Raw genomic sequence first — 22,137 nt, 5'->3', positions numbered from 1 at the left:
CAGCCGGCCAGACCCCACTGCACTGAGAAACTCTATCCATCACCAAACACAATAGCTTTCTCAAGCGCATCACAGGTAAGAACCACTCCATCAACTGTGGCGTGGAGAGATCACAGTAGTGAGACTAACTACAAATGAGACTGAACCTCCACTCTGCTACCACTATAGAGCAGAGTCAGCTAGCCAGAAAGTCAGCCAGTAAGTCAGCCGGCCACAGCTAGTCAGTTAGCCACAGCCTAACCCTCTCTCTCTCTCTCTCTCTCTCTCTCTCTCTCTCTCTCTCTCTCTCTCTCTCTCTCTCTCTCTCTCTCTCTCTCTCTCTCTCTCTCTCTCTCTCTCTCTCTCCCTCTCCCTCTCCCTCTCCCTCCAGTCACAGTCAGCCAGCCGGTTACCTGGTCTGAGAAAGATGCCCCCGACACAGGACACAGAGACTCTATGGAACTCCCCTCACTGGCCAGTTCTCATGGTAACATGATCTCTGCATGCATCTCAATGGGGCTACAACTTCCCTAAGTGAAGTGTGGCTAGTGATCGGTGATATGTTTATATATTGCCTATAGTTTAGCTACAACATACAAGCTATCATTGCAAACGTGGTTGCCCTTAGATATTTACATGCTACTTTGTGCATTGGATATTCAGTGTATGTGGGGGCGAAGTCAAATCCAGCTTCTTATTTATTTGAGGTTAAATTCATAGAGTTTCATGTTACAAACTATCACATATGAATTGTCACAGTGTATTTTAATCAGAGCAAACAGAGTACTACTGCCAAGCAAACAGACGACTGTCACTCTACCCCCTAGCTATCTCTGGGAAATCACACTGTAAAAGAGGACATTTTAATTAAGTTCAATAACGGTGGTACTTTTTCTGTACATGTTGTTGTATTTTTTTATATATTGGTAGTTACAGTCTTGTTGTATTTGATATCATGGAAAATGTACCCACGTTTCTTGACAGCATTCCAATACAACTATTCATTTTGTCTTCATACTAGCGTTTACTGGTAGGACAGTGACATGCAAAAGTATTCAGACCCCTTGGATTTATTGTGTTACAAAGTGGGATGGACATGTATTTAGTTGTAATTTATTGGTCAACAGTCTACACAAAATACTCTGTAATGTCAAAGTGGAATATTCTTTATTTTTATTAATACAAATTAAATAATTTAAATATAGTAATTCAGTTCCCTGAGTCAATACAGGTTAGAAACATCTTTCGCATCGATTACAGCTGTGATTCTTCTGGATTGTGCAATATTTACCCATTATTCTTTTCAAAATTCTTCAAGCTCTATCAAGATGTTGGGGATCATGGCTAAACAGCAATGTTCAAGTTTTGCCATAGATTTTAAAACATATTTAAGTCAAAACTGAAACTTGGCCACTCAGGAACTTTCCCAGTCTTCTTGGTAAGCAACTCCAGTGTAGATTTGGCTTTGTGTTGTAGATTATTTTCCTGCTGGAAGGTGAATTCCTCTCCCAGTGTCTGGTGTAAAGCAGGCTGAAGCAGGTTTTCCACTAGGATTTTGCCTGTGCTTAGCTCCACCCTGTTTACTTGCTTATTATTATTTAACTATGCAAGTCAGTTAAGAAGAAATTCTTATTTACAATGACGACCTACCCTGGCCAAACCTGGACGACGCTTGGCCAATTGTGCGCCACCCTATGGGACTCCCAATCACGGCTGGATGTGAGACAGCCTGGATTCGAACCAGGGACTGTAGTGACGCCTCATGCACTGAGATGCAGTGCCTTAGACCGCTGCACCACTCGGGCATACCCATAACATGATGCAGCCACCACCATGCTTGAAAATAAGGAAGCAGTTACTCAGTGATGTGTTGCGTTGGATTTGCCCCAAACATATGGCTTTGCATTTAGGCCAAAAGGTGCATTCTTTTGCTGTGTTTTTTTGTTGTTGTTTCAGTGTTACTTTAGTGCCTTGTTGCATACATACATGTTTTGGAATATATGTATTCTGTATATTTGTATTCTTCTTTTCACTCTGTCATTTAAATCATTATTGTGGAGTCATTACAATGTTGTTGATCCATCCTCAGTTTTCTCCCATCACAGCCATTGAACTCTGTAGCTGTTTTAACATCACCAATGGCCTCATGGTAACATCTCTGAGCAATTTCCTTCCTGTCCTGCAGTTCAGTTCAGAAGGACGACTGTATCTTTGATGTGTCTGGGTGGTTTAATACATCATCCACAGCATAATTATTAATTTGGCCATGCTTAAAGAAATATAACATTTCTCATTGTTACCCATCTACCAATCACTGTCCTTCTTTATGAGGCTTTCAAAAGGCCTTTGTAGTTGAACCTGTGCTTGTAATTCAACATTTGACGGAGGGACCTTCCAGATCTTGTATGTATGGAGGACAGAGGAAAGGTTAGTCATTTATAAATCATGTCAACCCCTATTATTTCACATAGAGTGAGTCCATATAACTTATTATGTGATTTGTTTAGCTAATTCTGACTCCTGAACTCATGTAGACGTGCCTAAACAAAGGAGCTGAATACTTATGCAACTATATTTTAGTTATGAATGTTGTTTCTTTAAAAAAATATAGATTTATTTTCTCACTTTGACATTACATAGTATTTTGTGTAGATTGTTGACAAAAAAATGACAATTAAATCCATTATAATCCCACTTTGTAACACAATAAAATGTGAAGAAATCCAAGGGTCATGACTACTTTTGCAAGGCACCATCACTACAGCTACACTTCACTATAATTAATTCACTACACTACAATTCATTTAACTGAGTCACTTATTTCATGTCAGGGTAATGTGTATCCACTTCTCCTGAGGTATCATTTTGATAGCGTGATTAAAAGCAATGACATTAAAACCCCAAATAATCATGACTTTATCGTTTAATCTTTTCTCTCCCACTGAAATGAATGAGTGCACGTAGCCCTCTCTCCCTCGCTCTTTCTCTCTCTCTGCCTCTTCTGTCTTTCTGTCTGTCTATCTCACTCCTCTCCCCCTCTCTTTCTCTCTCTGTGCCTTTTCTCTGTCTTTCTGTCTGTCTATCTCACTCCTCTCCCCCTCTCTTTCTCTCTCTCTGCCTCTTCTGTCTTTCTGTCTGTCTATCTCACTCCTCTCCCCCTCTCTTTCTCTCTCTCCGCCGCTTCTGTCTTTCTGTCTGTCTATCTCACTCCTCTCCCCCTCTCTTTCTCTCTCTGTGCCTTTTCTCTGTCTTTCTGTCTGTCTATCTCACTCCTCTCCCCCTCTCTTTCTCTCTCTCTGCCTCTTCTGTCTTTCTGTCTGTCTATCTCACTCCTCTCCCCCTCTCTTTCTCTCTCTCCGCCTCTTCTCTGTCTTTCTGTCTGTCTATCTCACTTCTCTCCCCCATCTTTCTCTCTGACCCATGTTTCCTTCACACATTGAAATGTAAACCCACCATGCAGCCCTCACAAAGAGCGCTTTTCTATTCATTTTGCTATTGCAAGTATAAATCAGTTTTAAAACAATATTTTCTTCTCTAAATGACTGGTTCCACTGACATAAATGTTTTAGTGAGTGCAAAGTGAACCAATTTACGTTTCTCAGTGCTCGCCTGTACTATATCCGTCAGTAGTCATTTGGCCAGGGTGGCAGAGCATGAGAAGATGTGGAGGGAATTTTCAATCCAGACCTCTCACTGCATCCCAGCCTATTTCAGGGTCACTCTTTAACCCAGCACAGACCTACTTATCACAACCAGGCTTCCTCCATATGTATGATCAGTCCTATCACCCATGTTCTCTCTCGCTCTCTTTCTCTCCCTCTCGTTCTCTCGCTTTTTCTCCCTCTCTTTCTCATTTCTCTCTCTCTCAAGCTGTTGTAGTAAGTGATACGAAGGTAGGTCCCAATGTTTACCAGTCAGATAACAGATGAACGAAATGAAATACTGACACAATTTCAGTTTGAAAGTGTCACACATCACATCAGTAGGCTACGTGTTCATTTGTGAGATGCGACAGTAGAAGCACAATGTCAATTTTACAGCAGAGTGTCGTAATGCATTCTAACCTTCACTGGAGGAATGGTGCCAATTCCAGAGTGGCTTCTGAGAGACAGGGCATTGTCGCTGACAGATACCGCGTTTTGTTTGGAACAGACTCTATTGTTGACGTCAACACACGCAGAACTGAGGGAGACTCATCAGACAGTGTCCCCAGTCTCTAGATAAAACAAAGCTGTGTGTTTGTGCTTTGATTGCATTAGGACTAGTTGGAGAGTAACCTACCACACTGAAGAGAGAGTTTAAATCCAAAAGAACTTGCCCATTAACAATATGATGGAGAGAGTGCATTGCACTCACCACTATATTTAAATGGAGAGCCTATTTCTAGAAGCAGGTTTAAGTCAAGACATCACCATGAAAGGGTAATTATAGAGGGAGATGTTGTTTTCCTGTCAGTGTGTTTTTGCTGGAGAGAGAACATGGAGTGTGGTGAGAGGTTTATGAGGGGTCTATTTCCTCTGTATGAGAGGAGAGAGATAGGGAGGGGGAGAGAGGAGAGAGGAGAGATGAGGAGAGAGAGAGGAGTGATAGGGAGAGAGAGAGGTGATAGAGAGGGAGAGAGAGAGGGGAGAGAGAGAGAGAGAGAGAGAGAGAAGGGGGGGTTGGTGAGGGAGGGGGAGGGGAGTTGAGACATCTCCAGATGTACAAGCCTATTGATCGGGACAACCCCTCCAATCCTGGCTCTTTTTCTCGCTCTCTCCTCTTCTTCAATAGTCTATACCCCCCCCCCCCCTCTCTCACCATCTCTCTCTCTCTACATCTTCTATCTCTCTCCCTCTCTCTTCTCTATTCCTGTCTTCATCTTCTCTATTCCCTCTCCACAGTGTTGGGGTGAATTAAAAATGGCTTCATATAATGTGAGAAGCGATTGCAGGGCCCCGATCGATACACTTTTAATCCCTTTCCTTTCCCCTCTCTCTCTCTCTCTCTCTCTCTCTCTCTCTCTCTCTCTCTCTCTCTCTCCCTCTCTCTCCCTCTCTCTCTCTCTCTCTCTCGCTCTCTCTCTTCCTCTCTCTCTCTTCCTCTCTCTCTCTCTCTCTCTCTCGCTCTCTCTCTCTCGCTCTCTCTGCCCTCAATCTGCAATTTTATTCTTCTGGCTAAATATGTTCTGTCTCTCATCTCAGTGTCCTCCAAGAACACTCTCCTCTCCTGCTGCTGACCATTTTGTCTGGCTAAACACTTTCTGTCTCTATCTCTCTTTCTCTCATTTTCACTTTGTTTCATCTTCTCTTCTCTCATCTGTTGTGTGCAATTTTGTTCTAGTCAAACAGGCAACTCTTTTCCAGGAACCCATTGTGCCCTGATGCCACAGCTCTCTGTGTATCTCTGCTATCTAGCCTCAACACCACTGCCTCTAGTTATAGGAAATCCCAGTCAAGGATATGCTGTGTGTGTTTTTGGCTCTTAGTGTGCCGCATTCTAAGTAACTATGTTTACTTTAAACATCTAACTCTGAGCTATCATGTCTCTGGAGTCACTACCTGATTCTCTACTCCAACACTTAAACGCCCCCTGGCCTTTCTTTTTATTTCAAACTTTCAATAAATAAATATAATTTCCCCTACATAAGGATCAGCGGGGCTTTGGTGCTCACTCTCTGTCTCGCTGTCTCGCTCTCTGTCTGCACACACTCTCTCCACACACTCTCCATGCTGCGGAAGCTAATTCCGCTCCGCTTACGAGGCGGTGAAAAAAGGTCTTTCAGCCAACCCCCTTCGTTTTACTTAATGAAGATGCTTTCTAATGGTGATATTTTCTGACATTTCACTAAAGGTTGTGCCACATTATTCCTGTGCATGTTCTGATGAGGCTCATGGAGGATCGTGCCGAGAGAGAAGTCTCTGATTAAATCCCAGTCTGAGGGGCCTCTGACCGCTGAAGGTGTCCTGGCCAGTGACTGACTTCACTAGGACGGGTTGGACATGCGAGTGTTGCGGGAGGTAGACACTAGGTCTCCATCTCAAATGACACTCTATTCCCTATCTAGTGCGCAGGGCTCTGGTCAACCTAGTCATTGTGGATCGGCTCCAATTAATAGACCTCTTCTTGATCTGCATCTGACACATCAATAGAAACATCTAAAGTGAGCCAGGGCCAATGCTGAATGAACCTGTCCCTCTTATTCTGATTACCTGGCTTTGATAGAGACATGATGAGAGCTAGCTGCCTAACTACCATCCATGGCAGAGACACCAAGGCACTGGGGACCTTTTAGTGCCAGTACACACAATTTGACTGGCTGATTGGCAGTGTAGCCCTTATCTTTGGATGAAGGACTTGGCTCTGTGGCATTTTTGTACGACACCAATGCACACGTACACGCACGCACACACACACACGCACGCACACACACACACACACACCCACTCGTCTGCACGGCAACCACACTAAGGGACATATTGGGTTGTGTCTAATCTGAAGTGGCACTGCACAGAGCATTTCTAATTAGAGTCAGGGTCAACTAATTATAGACCGAGCAGAAACCTTTAATTTCACATAAATGAGAGGGAGAGAGAGGGAGAGACAGAGAGAGGGAGAGGGAGAGAGAGACAGAGAGAGGGAGAGAGAGAGACAGAGAGAGGGAGAGGAAGAAAGGTAGACAATAGGAAGGCAATAAAGGAATCGAGAAGGACCGAAAGTGAATGACGTGATAACAAATAGTTTTTCTCCGAATGTATTTGTGTTCTTCCCTCCCACTCTCCCCTAGTCTCCTATCCCCTCCCACACTCTCCCCTAGTCTCCTATCCCCTCCCACTCTCTCCCCTAGTCTCCTATCCCCTCCCACTCTCTCCCCTAGTCTCCTACCCCCTCCCACTCTCTCCCCTAGTCTCCTATCCCCTCCCACACTCTCCCCTAGTCTCCTATCCCCTCCCACACTCTCCCCTAGTCTCCTATCCCCTCCCACTCTCTCCCCTAGTCTCCTATCCCCTCCCACACTCTCCCCTAGTCTCCTATCCCCTCCCACTCTCTCCCCTAGTCTCCTACCCCTCCCACTCTCTCCCCTAGTCTCCTATCCCCTCCCACACTCTCCCCTAGTCTCCTATCCCCTCCCACACTCTCCCCTAGTCTCCTATCCCCTCCCACTCTCTCCCCTAGTCTCCTACCCCTCCCACACTCTCCCCTAGTCTCCTATCCCCTCCCACACTCTCCCCTAGTCTCCTATCCCCTCCCACTCTCTCCCCTAGTCTCCTATCCCCTCCCACTCTCTCCCCTACTCCCCTCTTCCCTCCCACTCTCTCCCCTAGTCTCCTATCCCCTCCCACACTCTCCCCTAGTCTCCTATCCCCTCCCACACTCTCCCCTAGTCTCCTAGCCCCTCCCACTCTCTCCCCTAGTCTCCTACCCCCTCCCACACTCTCCCCTAGTCTCCTATCCCCTCCCACACTCTCCCCTACTCCCCTCTTCCCTCCCACTCTCTCCCCTACTCCCCTCTTCCCTCCCACTCTCTCCCCTAGTCTCCTATCCCCTCCCACACTCTCCCCTAGTCTCCTATCCCCTCCCACACTCTCCCCTAGTCTCCTATCCCCTCCCACTCTCTCCCCTAGTCTCCTACCCCCTCCCACACTCTCCCCTAGTCTCCTATCCCCTCCCACACTCTCCCCTACTCCCCTCTTCCCTCCCACTCTCTCCCCTACTCCCCTCTTCCCCCCACTTTCTCCCCTAGTCTCCTATCCCCTCCCACACTCTCCCCTAGTCTCCTATCCCCCCCACTTTCTCCCCTAGTCTCCTATCCCCTCCCACACTCTCCCCTAGTCTCCTATCCCCTCCCACTCTCTCCCCTAGTCTCCTATCCCCTTCCACTCTCTCCCCTAGTCTCCTATCCCCTCCCACACTCTCCCCTAGTCTCCTATCCCCTCCCACTCTCTCCCCTAGTCTCCTATCCCCTCCCACACTCTCCCCTAGTCTCCTATCCCCTTCCACTCTCTCCCCTAGTCTCCTATCCCCTCCCACACTCTCCCCTAGTCTCCTATCCCCTCCCACTCTCTCCCCTAGTCTCCTATCCCCTTCCACTCTCTCCCCTAGTCTCCTATCCCCTCCCACACTCTCCCCTAGTCTCCTATCCCCTCCCACTCTCTCCCCTAGTCTCCTATCCCCTCCCACACTCTCCCCTAGTCTCCTATCCCCTCCCACTCTCTCCCCTAGTCTCCTATCCCCTCCCACTCTCTCCCCTAGTCTCCTATCCCCTCCCACACTCTCCCCTAGTCTCCTATCCCCTCCCACTCTCTCCCCTACTCCCCTCTTCCCTCCCACCCTCTCCCCTAGTCTCCTATCCCCTCCCACTCTCTCCCCTAGTCTCCTATCCCCTCCCACACTCTCCCCTAGTCTCCTATCCCCTCCCACTCTCTCCCCTAGTCTCCTATCCCCTCCCACCTTCTCCCCTACTCCCCTCTTCCCTCCCACTCTCTCCCCTAGTCTCCTATCCCCTCCCACCTTCTCCCCTACTCCCCTCTCATTTTCTCTTCCTCTGTCTCTTGGTGGCTCCTTGGCTTTGTTTGTGGCTGATCTAGGCTGGTATTTACAGGGCTGACGTCAGATGCGTGGCTGTGGCCCCTCTCTCATTAAGACAGACCCGGCTGCTCAGCCGAGACCTTCGCTGGCGCGCACAGCAGTAATTGGTAATCAGAGAGGGACAGAGAAGAGGGACTTTTCACCGGGCCCCTGACCTCCCCATGCTCATGGACACACACCGCCACACACACGGAGGGAACATGAGGGAACACACTTCAGTACAGCTAGTATAAATACCCAACATCAGCCTCTGACTATAATGTGTTCAGATTGTTAACGATATCAGGATTCCTGTATCCTCTAATACACATACACTACATACATACAGATTTGACAACTGTGATATCCTCACTCTCGACTGCATCATTTATGTCAGTGTGAGATCAGGGCCCGTATTCACAAAGCGCCTCAGAGTAGGAGTGCTGATCTAAGATCAGGTCCCAACCTGTCTATATAATCTTACACATTATGATCTAAAAGGCAGATCAGATCAGCACTCCCACTCTGAGAGGCTTTGTGGATAGGGGCCCAGATCACTGAATTCAAGTTACTCAGACCTTGCCAAGTTTGACAAGCTTTGTAGATAGAACTTCAATGTGTATTTGTGTTTGTATTCAAGGGGGTAGTTACAGGTGAAGGTCCGTCCCTCCATCCCTTAATCTGTCTGATTGGCTCTGAGTCAGAGAGGCTGTTTGCTGCTGAAATGACATAAAACAATCCTCCTCAGCAGATGGGCAGCAAAAGTATACATTCCAACAACCAGCAATTTTTCGCAATTCTTTTTGGTGAGGGGCATGGATGCGGAATGGAGGTTTGGGGGCAGTCAGAGCACCTTTCAACTTGATTTTCTCAGAGGCAGTCTTCCCTAGCTCTCTCTGGATGAAGGGGGTCCTACTTTTTCTCTTTGCAATGGCTAGCTACCATCCATTATCCTCCAGGCTTCATTACCAGGAGGAGAGTGAGTGGGACAGCTATTTTACTCCCAAGCCATAAGACTCCTGAACAGGTAATCAAATGGCTACCCGGACTATTTGCACTGTGTGTCCCCCCTCCCAACCCCTCTTTTACGCTGCTGCTACTCTCTTTTTATCATATTTGCATAGTCACTTTAACTATACATTCATGTACATACTACCTCAATTGGCCCGACCAACCAGTGCTCCCGCACATTGGCTGTCCAGGCTATCTGCATTGTGTCCCGCCAACCACCACCCGCCAACCCCTCTTTTACTCTACTGCTACTCTCTGTTCATCATATATGCATAGTCACTTTAACCATATCTACATGTACATACTACCTCAATCAGCCTGACTAACCGGTGTCTGTATGTAGCCTCGCTACTTTTATTGCCTCGCTACTGTTATTTTTCACTGTCTTTTTACTATTGTTTTTATTTCTTTACTTACCTATTATTCACCTAATACCTTTTTTGCGCTATTGATTAGAGCCTGTAAGTAAGCATTTCACTGTAAGATCTACACCTGTTGTATTCGGCGCACGTGACAAATAAACTTTGATTTGATCAGACAGACACGAAGGAAGTAGTGGGGGATGATCGTGGACAGAGAGTTTGGCATTAACAGTATCTACAGGCATTGTAGGATGGAGTTGTTTAATCTGTTGAGTTTAGGGATGATTTGGAAGAAAATCTGTAAACAGGTTAAATGATCAGAGCGATTGTGTGTGTGTATGTGTGTGTGTTTGTGTGTGCGTGTGCGTGCATGCATTTGTGTTTGCTTGCTTGTTTGTGTGTGTGTGTGCGTGCGTGTGTGCGTGTGTGTGTGTGTGTGCGTGCATGCATTTGTGTTTGCTTGCTGTTTGTGTGTGTGTGTGTGTGTGTGTGTGTGTGTGTGTGTGTGTGTGTGTGTGTGTGTGTGTGTGTGTGTGTGTGTGTGTGTGTGTGTGTGTGTGTGTGTGTGTGTGTGCAAATCATTTGACATCTTGGGGATATACTGTATCACTCTCTCTGCTATTCTTTACATTTAAATATACACCCCCAACATCAAGAAAAACATCTTAGAGAATACTGGAGAAGCAAATATGTATTCAATAATAATACTAGTGGGAGGTTAAGCTACCTGCTTTATTGGAACGCATCTCTGTTCAGATCACTTTGCCACTGGGAGAGTCTGAGTAATACATTATTTACATACTCTTCTGTTTTCTCTGAGTCGACTTCCTCTTCATCTGATCTCTATGATGTGACTGTTCCAGTAAGGGCTCTAGTTTAGACTACTCCCTCAGACCCTGAGGTATCACACTACAGTGAAGGGCTTTAGTTTAGACTACTGCCTCAGACCCTGAGGTATCACACTACAGTGAAGGGCTTTAGTTTAGACTACTGCCTCAGACCCTGAGGTATCACACTACAGTGAAGGGCTTTAGTTTAGACTACTGCCTCAGACCCTGAGGTATCACACTACAGTGAAGGGCTTTAGTTTAGACTACTCCCTCAGACCCTGAGGTATCACACTACAGTGAAGGGCTTTAGTGATAGTCTACTGACTCAGACCCTGAGGTATCACACTACAGTAAAGGGCTTTAGTGATAGTCTACTGACTCAGACCCTGAGGTATCACACTACAGTGAAGGGCTTTAGTGATAGTCTACTGACTCAGACCCTGAGGTATCACACTACAGTAAAGGGCTTTAGTGATAGTCTACTGACTCAGACCCTGAGGTATCACACTACAGTAAAGGGCTTTAGTGATAGTCTACTGACTCAGACCCTGAGGTATCACACTACAGTAAAGGGCTTTAGTGATAGTCTACTGACTCAGACCCTGAGGTATCACACTACAGTAAAGGGCTTTAGTGATAGTCTACTGACTCAGACCCTGAGGTATCACACTGCAGTAAAGGGCTTTAGTGATAGTCTACTGACTCAGACCCTGAGGTATCACACTACAGTAAAGGGCTTTAGTGATAGTCTACTGACTCAGACCCTGAGGTATCACACTACAGTAAAGGGCTCTAGTTTAGACTACTCCCTAACACCCTGAGGTATCCCACTACAGTAAAGGGCTCTAGTTTAGACTACTCCCTAACACTCTGAGGTATCCCACTACACTACTTGAATAAAATGTATTTGTTCACCCCTCATCCCCCTAGTCATCATCCAATTCTGTCTTGCAGATGACTTAGAATGAAATCGTTATCATCCTCTTCGAGTTTGTAGAGTAAAATAAGACAGGCAATGTTTAATCTTACGTAGCTGATGAACTGTAATTATCCTTGTGTGTATGGTCACTGAGCATTCTTCTCTGTAGCAGCACTGTAAAAAAAACACTGTAGTACTGTGTAGCGCTATACCAACCGCTGTGTAAGGATGTGAGTAGGGATGAAATTGAATGTGGCCTGATGCGCAGACGTGCAGTGTTTCACAAGGTATTTACTGTTGTCCCAAGACAGTCACAGGAGACGGAGATGTAGGGTTGACTCTAAGGACACAAGGTGCTGGGGTTATTGTTGTGTTTGTCTGGTATACTGTAAAATGTCTTCTTTTTTTAGCAAGGATAGCTTTCTCTATGAGAATAACACATCTTCAAGAGGTATTCAAAAGTAAAATGTATACCTTACGCAACATAAGAATGCAAGTAACTCAAGTAAAGTCTTCAGCAATCCCCTCCTTTCCTCTTTATTTACCTTTCCTCTGCTCTGTCTGCTTCCGTGACGGTGCTATGTTCTGACAGTAGAGAGGTGCTGAAAAATAACACACAACTAAAAGGATCTGAAACAGCAAAACGCAATTAGAAGCCATTAAAACTTCACCATGACCTGCTGCTGTGGTGTTGTGTGTGTGTGTGTGTGTGTGTGTGTGTGTGTGTGTGTGTGTGTGTGTGTGTGTGTGTGTGTGTGTGTGTGTGTGTGTGTGTGTGTGTTGTAAGTGACAGGCTATTTTTGATGTGTAGGTTTGGTTTGTGTGTGCGTCACCATCAGAGAGAGAGAGAGGAGAGGGAGAGAGTAATATAGAGAGGCTGAGAACAGCACTAATTGCTAATTTATCATGAAATGCATCATCAAATTGAGTGTATTGGGCTGGTGCTAATAGGAGTTGTATATTGTCCAGGTGACCATTGAGATGAGACACATCTATTGATCAGCACTCTCAATAATCAGTCAGTGGAAAGCCACTGACTGTGACATATTAAGCTGATTATTTTGCCAATTATAGTGTAGTTGAATATGATTATCCAGTGCATGTGTTTCAAATCAGCATTTTGTTTAGAATTTATGAAGAATGGATAAAAACCAAACCAGACTTTCCAATTCTGCCAATTCTTCTATCAAGATGTGTTCTTCTCCATTTATCAGTAACAGCAGGTGACTAGGTGTTTCCATGGAAATAAGGAGGAGGTATTGTCAGTGGTATGAAAAGATTCGGTGGACATCAGCTTATTGTGTTTTATACACTGCAGACAAAACTGGTTGAAATGACTTCATTATCATCAGGTTATAACCAGTTCTGGTTGTGTCACGTCCTGACCAGTAAAAGAGGTTGTTTGTTATTGTAGTTTGGTCAGGGCGTGGCAGGGAGGTGTTTGTTCTTGTTTATCTATTTCTATGTTAGTTCTAGTATATCTATTTCTATGTGGTGTTTATTGGGTTGACCTTCAATTGGAAGCAGCTGCTCCTCGTTGCTTCTAATTGAAGGTCCTATTTAAGAGGGGTGTTTTTTCTATGGGGTTTGTGGGTAGTTGTTTCCTCTTTAGTGTTTGTTGCACCTGACAAGACTGTTTTCGTCGTTCTTTTTGTTCAGTGTTCATTTTATTTAATAAAAGAATATAATGAGCATTCACATTCCCGCTGCGTTTTGGTCCAATTCATATGACGCCCGTGACAGGTTGGTTGTAGTTGATTGTGATTATGTCATTTCACTTTGCCCTCTGGGTAAGCTTTCAACCTTAATTTTCATTTGGACAATGGAGATCCACCAGGCTATAGACTGAGACCCAGTAGATGAGCTCTCCAACGTCCTTTGTGTCTTTAGTCATTGAGATGGCTTATATCTGAAGCATCTGATGATGTTATCACAGGTATGGACACATATCTGTGTCATGATCCAACATAAAAGGAAGAAACCTCTCTGAATCACTATTGGCAGTGAGCTGTGCAATCTAGCATCAATAACATGCACGTGCTAAAAGCAATCATTCTCACAATGCTCAGATGATGAGTAATAGAAAATGGTATTTATGAAATTGCTTATGACCCTTCGCTGTTTGTATTGAATGGCATTAATATGAAGGGTAAAGTATCAGGCCTATCGATTGCATCTATGCCATGGGTAGGAAGGAATTGGGTTGGTATAGCATGGAAAGAGGGCACTTGGCTGGCAGAAGCTGAAAACTGAAAAATATGTTGAAATGGCCCAGTCGTGTCCGTGTCAGGTTCAAGCCTCTTCTCTCTATCAGGAGAGAGAAAGAGTAAGAAAGTCAGCGATGAACAGTACATATATCAACTATTGTAAGAAAGGGAAAGAGAAGGCATGTGCATTTCAGTGGTCATCACCTTTCCTGGTGGATGAATTGGCATGATGTCCCACCCTGTTTACAGTGCATTCGGAAAGTGTTCTTTTTCCACATTTTGTTACGTTACAGCCTTATTCTAATTTTTTTTAAATCCCCCTCATCAATCTACACACAATACCCAACAATGACAAAGCAAAAACAGGTTTTTAGAAATGTTTGCAAATGTATACATTTTTTAAACTGAAATATCACACTTACATAAGTTTTCAGACCCTTTACTCAGTACTTTGTTGAAGGACCTTTGGCAGCGATTACAGCCTTGAGTCTTCTGGGGTATGACACTACAAGCTTGGCACACCTGATTTGGGGAGTTTCTTCCATTCCTCTGCAGATCCTCTCAAGCTCTGTTAGGTTGGATGGGGAGCGTCGCTGCACAGCTATTTTCAGGTCTTTCCAGAGATGTTCGATCGGGTTCAAATCTGGGCTCTGGCTGGGCCACTCAAAGACATTCAGAGACTTGTCCCGAAGCCACTCCTGCGTTGTCTTGGCTGTGTGCTTAGGGTTGTTGTCCTGTTGGAAGGTGAACCTTTGCCCCAGTCTGAGGTCCTGACCTCTCTGGAGCAGGTTTTCATCAAGGATCTCTCTATACTTTGCTTGGTTCATCTTTCCCTCGATCCTGACTAGTCTCCCAGTCCCTGCTGCTGAAAAACATCCCCACAGCATAATGCTGCCACCACCATTCTTCACCGTAGAGATGGTGCCAGATTTCCTCCAGATGTGACGCTTGGCATTCAGGCCAAGAGTTCAATCTTGGTTTCATCAGACCAGAGAATCTTGTTTCTCATGGTCTGAGAGTCTTTAGGTGCCTTTTGGCAAACTACAAGCGGGCTTTCATGTACCTTTTACTGAGGAGTGACTTCCGTCTGGTCACTCTACCATAAGGCCTGATTGGTGGAGCGCTGCAGAGATGGTTGTCCTTCTGGAAGGTTCTCCCATCTCCATAGAGGCACTCTGGAGCTCTGTCAGAATGACCATCAGGTTCTTGGTCAACTCCCTGACCAAGGCCCTTCTCCCCTGATTGCTCAGTTTGGCCGGGTGCCTAGCTCTAGGAAGAGTCTTGTTGGTTCCAAACTTCTTCCATTTAAGAATGATAGAGGCCACTGTGTTCTTGGGGACCTTCAATGCTGCAAATATGCAATATTCCTTCGACCTCATGGCTTGGTTTTGGGAGTCAGTCAGAATGTAGTGAAGTAAAAGGAAAAGTTGTCAAAAATATAAATAAAGTAGATTCAACAAAAAAACGAATTAATTAGTACTTTAAATTATTTTTAGTTAAGTACTTTACACCACTGCACGCACGCACACACACACCCGGAGGGTTAGGGCCTCTGCAGCTCCCCATGGGTGAGAGTGGTGGGGTTTGTTCCCAGATCACAGGGCTGTCATTGACTATTTATTTTAGTCCCCCACAATCCGACGTTTCATGCTGCGCGCTGGGGGGTAGGGAATCAAAGATTCCTTTCATTTCGGCACCACTCAGTGGCCTCAGATCACGCTTTTCCCATCCCGCCGCAGCTCTCGCCCTGTGCGCCCTTGCGCAGTGTCAGCGTTGGGGCAGGGATGCGCTCCGTCGCCGCGGTAAATTGTACGCTTTGTACTTCACTGACAGAGGGAGAAATAGCAGTCATTTCCGTCTGATAGCCCGGGGGTTGTTGCAACCCTCATTTACTCTCTCTCCGATCTACCAGAATATGAGACTGAGGCATTGTTTACACAACAAGCATAAACAGCGTCATATAGTTGATGCATACAGGCAATGAGCTAGATTCCATCCCAACTTGTTGAACTTATACTGACCTAAATGTCCTGATATTAAACACTTATTATTATAGTTTTTACAATATTGCACCAGGTAATTATCGTTTCATCCACATAACTTTCTGTGTCACTCCCATGACACTGTTCCTATATGGCACTCCCGGAGGCTTAACATTTGGTCCCGCACCATCCTCGTATTGTTTTTCCATTTGATCTATTAAAGCTCAAATAAATTCAGCGCCATCACACACCGTTTTGCATAGAAGTTGAATGCAGTGGTATGGATGAATAATCCATTAATGGATTAATTCGCCACTGAAGTGATTATAAGACATGCGTAAAGTCCACCCTGCCCAGCCCTTGTCCCCATGCTACAGGTCTCCCCACCTCACCTCGACTTGGAGATCCACCGGGCGCTGGATCGGGTCCATCCACCCGTCGGTGTGCAGGTCCCCTGTTGCTTTAAGCAGTGTGTTTTTTCGACCAACAGGAGGCGTGTCTTCCCCACGGCCGGAGCGGAGCGCAGCGAGACACGAGTCTGAAGGAACCGATCTGTCTCGTCTCTCTATCGGAACAAATCAACTACTTTCTCAGCTCATTCTAATCGAAGGTAAGCGTCGCATCCTTTTTCATAATTTTATGATTGTCTGTCGGTTATTTGTGTACTTTAACAGCTTGTACTCCCCTCTGCTTGGGCGTGTAAGGTTCGAATGCCTAGTATGTTGGATTTTACAGGTGAGACAGAAGTGAGAGAATTAGGCTATCCACCTCGTCTCTTTCATCGAAGAAATTACACACAACGTGACGATTATAGATCACACTAAGTCTCCCGATTTACACCGGTTCATCTACACTAGTCTATTCGATGTTGAATGTTGCATTTATATTTTGGGAATGCGGCGCGTCGTGTCACAATGTGCGCTCTGCGCACCTCTGTCAGTAGAAACAATTACAATGTCTTAAAAGGTTTCGACTTGTTAGTTAATAGGACTAAACCATGTCGATACGTGACCTGTATTCCTTCGACTCCTATTTAAAATGCGTGTCCCCTCTCGAGTCCCTCCTCTCGTTGCTGATGCATACAATGTTGTGGGGTTGAAAATACATTATGGGGTCATTAAATGAATACCGTACAAACCGTAGCTGTCAGTGGCGTTGAAGTTATCCCCTTTATGAATGATCCATAGATAATGAGTAATCAGGCTGGGTGGAAAGGAACCGACTGGTTGCGCATGTAAATTCCACAGCTGATGAGCACATAACCCACGCGCACCACAGCCCTAAATCAAGTTTATGATCAGATGGTAGATGGATATTGCACAGTGCCATAAAACAGCACCGATGAGCCCAAAGTGCTATTTGGAGAGCTCTTACAAAGTAACCAGAAAAAAAGCTGGTCGTTAAACTGGATATGTATAAGAATCCCTGCAGAAATAGTTTAAGTTTACAACTGGCATCCGACCAACTGATTGTGCGCGAGTCACCGCCAACTCCCTGCTCCTTCTATTCGCTCATTGCGCGCGACTGGCTTCATGTGTATAACGTTTTAAAGCATTTGCCTTAGCCTACAAAAGTTAAAGTATGACATTGCCAATGTTTTCATTTAGTAATGGCCACAGAAAAAAAAAAAAAACATTTCAGTGTAATTGTAGTTATCTTCATGTACCCCATGCGTAATTTCCTCATCCTCGGTCAGCTGAATGGTATTCTCAAACCAGATGGAAAATATATATATATCGGAACGGTTAGTTTAAAGAGAAACGAGTCGCATATTATTTCTTTAAAAACAAGTAACCAGTTAAAAGTCACTGCATTCATCCTAAAAAATACCTCAGAAGCATTTATCCGTATCTGTCCCCATTTAATGTACATTCTATGACAGCTATAGGCAATTAAATCACCATAAATCCCTGTCGAACGTTGACTTTTCACTGGGTCATCTCGGCACATTTTAATTATTTATTATTGAGGGAGAGTGAAAAGACACTTTCTTACTCATATATGGACATGGAACGGCACTCGGGTTTTAAGACAACATGTAAATGCCTAGCTATAATTGTATGTTACACAAGAAATTAAACGAGACATCATATGGCTTTACATAACAGAAGGAATCCGATCACATCTGTCTTTGTAAAAACAGATTATGCGGTCGGTTTGTCAAACGGAGAAAGAAATGGCGTGGGCCTACTTGGAGTTAGTAAGTATGCGTTTGTCTTACTTTCAGTCAAGCTGATTGGGTCAATTTGCATTACTCGGAAATATTATTGACGCCGTTGGAGGCTACACCATCGAAAATCCACCCGGGGTCGCGTGCAGCAGTCTCAAACACGAACTGCAATAAAAGTGCTTCACAGCCCCTCGTATATTTCTCGGGCGGCTTGAAACGCAGACGCAAGCAGCTGTCCTGTTCGGAAATACTTGTCGAATGCTGTCGGGTGCTGTTCATTAAATGACGACAGAGGCTTTATGCAACTCTGAATATCCAAAGTGAAAAAAAAGACGAATAAACATTGATTTTATCATCAAACAAACACAGGTTGGGCTATGTATAGTTAGGTCTAATTCGAGTAGTTATTCGAAGGTCACCGCGACGCTGTCCATGGTGCTGAAATCCACGCTGCACAAGTCTACACATACGGCCAGTGAAGGTGAATACAACTACACCTGGCGTGGGTTTAGTGAAAAGGAAGACAAATATTTTGCATCTACTCTATAGACCTAATGACACAAATAATATGCGCATGATTAATATCTATATAATTAATACGTATACATTAATGTAACAGTATTATGCATTTAGAGATACAAATTACATCCAAGTGTAATGTATCATTAATAACTGTAGCCCGTACTTTTGGACTGTGTGTAGAATAGGCTAGTCCTGTCCGTTTCCAACGTGATATTGTACCCTGTATGGTCCTGGCGTTTAGATTGTTTGACAAATACAATGTTAAAGTGGTTTTAGGCCTTCTCTATATCTTAACCACTCCAGACAATATTATTTATAATTGTCATCTGTAATCATATTCATAGACTTAGGCCTATGAAACAGAACAAATATTCTTGAAATTTGAAGTTAATTGAATGACAGAAATCATGGCATTGTAATTGTATAACTTCACAAATAATTGAACAACAAGCCTACTTTGATATTGGCTGCATAACGTTTGAATTACATGAGCTGAGAATAAACTTATTTCACAACTTTGAATATATATATTTTTTATGAAAGTTCTACAGTGCTATAATACTCAGCCCATGTTATTGACAATTGATGACCAAAATGGAATCCCTTATTATTCTGTTTACATTGTCATAAAGTTTAACAGTACACTACTAAAAAAAAATCCGAATATAATCAAAAAGGGTTATATTGCTTGCTTCATATATGGCACCCCTAAAGGTTATATTTAGAACGCTTTTATAGGGTCCTATTATCAGAACTCCAGGGGTTCTTCTTCACTGAACCAAAATTGGTTCCATATAGAACCCTTGGGTTCCATATAGGGTTCTAAATGGAACTCATTTCGGTTCTATATAGAGCCTTTAGGGGTGCCATATATGAAGCAAGCATAGAACCCTTTTGGTTCTATCCAGAACATTTTTTTCTAAGAGTGTACAATGTCAAAACTAGCAAAAATAGAACATAAAAGCAAATCTTTCTCAGTGACAGCATAGCTCTGTGAAAAGAAATATTAGCTCAGCAATAGGCTATTCATCAGAATTGGACTTGAGACAGTTTTGGTTCACAAACCTCTCACACGACTCCAAGGCTGAGCAAATCCGATCTAGAGAGGCAATCTTTTTAACATCATAGATTGATTTTACAATCGCTCGGCATGGCACCAGTCCACTGTCAGCAGCCACGGCCATTGAATGAACAGAGCCGTGAATAACATTAAGAGAGTACCGGGTGCCAGCACGAGACACCCGGGGAAAGATGGCCATTTCGATGTCAGATATGGATCGGAAGCGATGTGTGGTCAGCAGCACCTGCGAAATATACCCAATCTTTCCTCTCTCGCGCTCACACTAATCTTGGCTCGACGTCAGATGCTGTGCAGCAGTGCAGCAGAATGCTAGCTTCAGACAGCTGAGACTGCCTGGAAGGTTTAGGCTTGCTAGCCTGCTGTAATTCTGCCAGCGCGCCAGCGTTCGTCTCTTGAGACGGGATTCTGACTTGGAAACTCATACCCCCTTCTTCCTCTTTTCATGTCCATCTCTCTTTCAGACCGCCGTGAATGGATTTCTCCCGGATTTGCCCAGACTAACATGGATGCCCCACCGTTAGCTGAGTGGGAAGGTTGTTTCTTGGCGCAGTGAGCTGGACACGCAGCGCTTGCTAATGGATCTGGGGAAACGAATGATACCTTCTCCCTGACTGACCATGCCGTGATCTTTCTGTGGGCCGTCACCCTGCTTAACGTCAAAAGAAACATTTCGGGGGAATCTACTGATCCAGGGAATAAATACTGTGGCATCACACAGACACCATGAAGATTACCTCCCCGCTCATAAGTAAAGCGAGATTCAGGTGCACCGTCAGGCTTCTACTGCTGCTATTACTATGTGTGGGATATTCTCGCGGGATGCCACACGTTTTAAGATTTGGTAAGGTTGTTATTTTCTTTCTCTGTTACACATTCTCACTGTCTTGATGTAGTAGCCTAGCTATTCCCTAACTCTGTAACTGTTGTCATTTCATGGCTGGGCGCCATAGTTGTCTTATATACTTCCTAGTAGACGTGTTGCCGTGACCCCACGGGTCCTCTTGTCCCAGACTTTTTGGAGTGAGCTCGTGCGCCCACGAGCCACATCCCCGCAATAACTACTACCCCTATGCACGGTGTTGTTTATCACAGCTGTCTAGGGACATTGCATTATCTCTTTTGTCCTGAAACCTTTATGCATGACAACATTTCCACGCAGAATGACCCGCCAGCAGACTAGTACAACTGGAGTCCATATAGAAACATATATAACCTACAATTATCCTCGCATAACTGGATTTGATCATCATTTGTGGACCTTGTTTCACATTTGCGATGGAGGAAAATAAACTTTTCCAAATAGCAGTGTCTGATTATGTCTTCATGCCAAAGTGCCAGGTTGTTGGTGAATCATTTATGTTGGAGAATAAATTATTAGTGGAACTTGTTGCTATGGTGCTGATATTTCTAAGTTTGCATAATAAACCTAGTGTGTGTGTGTGAGAGAGATAGAAATACTGATAATGAGAGCGAGAGCACGTAGCCAGAAAGCTTGCAACAGTTGGCAACAACGTGGCGCCTATGTTGATCATTACCTCACATTAATGTTAGTTCCATAGATATTTGGATCATATAGGCCTATTCATGGCCGACATCAACACAATACCCATTCTTGTTATAGACGCATTCAAAAAAAGGATGAATCCTGACTGAAGAAATGCGCGCTAAACTCATGTTAAGCGCCAAATCCCCCATCCATTTCAACACGTCCGTTTCTCGAAGTATGACTTGTCCGATTATGAACAGAAAGAACCCTAACCAACCAAGCCATGTAGTTGAATATGAGTGCAGTGCAGTCAATGCCCACGCAACTATTGAACACAGCGAGCCATGATAGTGACAGCCAGCAGCGTGAAGCAAAGCATACATGCTAGTGTTTGATCTTCCCTTTCATTGTTCGCTCAGAGTTCTGGTACATTACTATTAGCAACCATTTAAAGAAATTCATTGTTCTAACTGAGCACATCTCTTCCATTGTCGACTCCAAGGAAAGACTCTGCATAGGCCTACAGAACAAACATAGGGTAGGCTATCAGTGTATGGTATTGCACATGTACAAATGAAGTCTGACGTTTACATACACCTTAGCCAAATACATTTAAACTCAGCTTTCACAATTCCTAACATTTAATCTTAGTAAAAATTCTGTGTTATGTCAGTTAGGATCATCACTTTATTTTAAGAATGTGAAATGTCAGAATAATAGTAGAGAGAATGATTTATTTCAGCTTTTATTTTCTTTCATCACATTCCCAGTGGGTCAGAAGTTTACATACACTCAATTAGTATTTGGTTGTCAAATGTCTAGGTGATGCAGGTAAGGCTGAGTCAGGCGCAGGACACAGAGATGAGTAATAACCGTAACTTTACTCAAAAACAATATTCCACGAAGGAGACAAATAATCCAGTTCACATAAATGAGACAACTTGACATGAACAAACACGCACAAAACCAAGGGGGAAACCAGAGGGTTAAATAGGGAACAATAATTATGGAATGGAAACCAGGTGTGTACAATGAAGACAA

At 44.3% G+C, this 22,137-nt stretch overlaps 1 protein-coding gene across 4 annotated transcripts in view; it reads left to right on the top strand.

The window, feature by feature from the left end:
- Positions 1–369: 369 nt before the first annotated feature.
- LOC106578944 (glutamate receptor ionotropic, kainate 2) overlaps positions 370–22,137 on the top strand; it is a 270,331-nt gene continuing 248,563 nt past the window's right edge. For 2 of the 4 annotated variants that reach the window (XM_045701484.1, XM_045701486.1), the window contains exon 1: positions 16,159–16,447. In XM_045701484.1, the coding sequence (XP_045557440.1) occupies positions 16,171–16,447 (277 nt within the window). In that variant the 5' untranslated portion in view covers positions 16,159–16,170. Of the gene's footprint in view, positions 467–16,158; positions 16,448–20,071; positions 20,452–22,137 lie in introns of those variants that run through there. The other 2 variants (XM_045701489.1, XM_045701495.1) reach the window with 2 other exon arrangements.

This window comes from Salmo salar, chromosome ssa02 (genome assembly GCF_905237065.1).
Source record: "Salmo salar chromosome ssa02, Ssal_v3.1, whole genome shotgun sequence".
Taxonomy (NCBI): Eukaryota; Metazoa; Chordata; class Actinopteri; order Salmoniformes; family Salmonidae; genus Salmo; species Salmo salar.
Note: the sequence above shows the minus strand (reverse complement) of the source record. Positions and strands in the feature narration are given on the sequence as shown.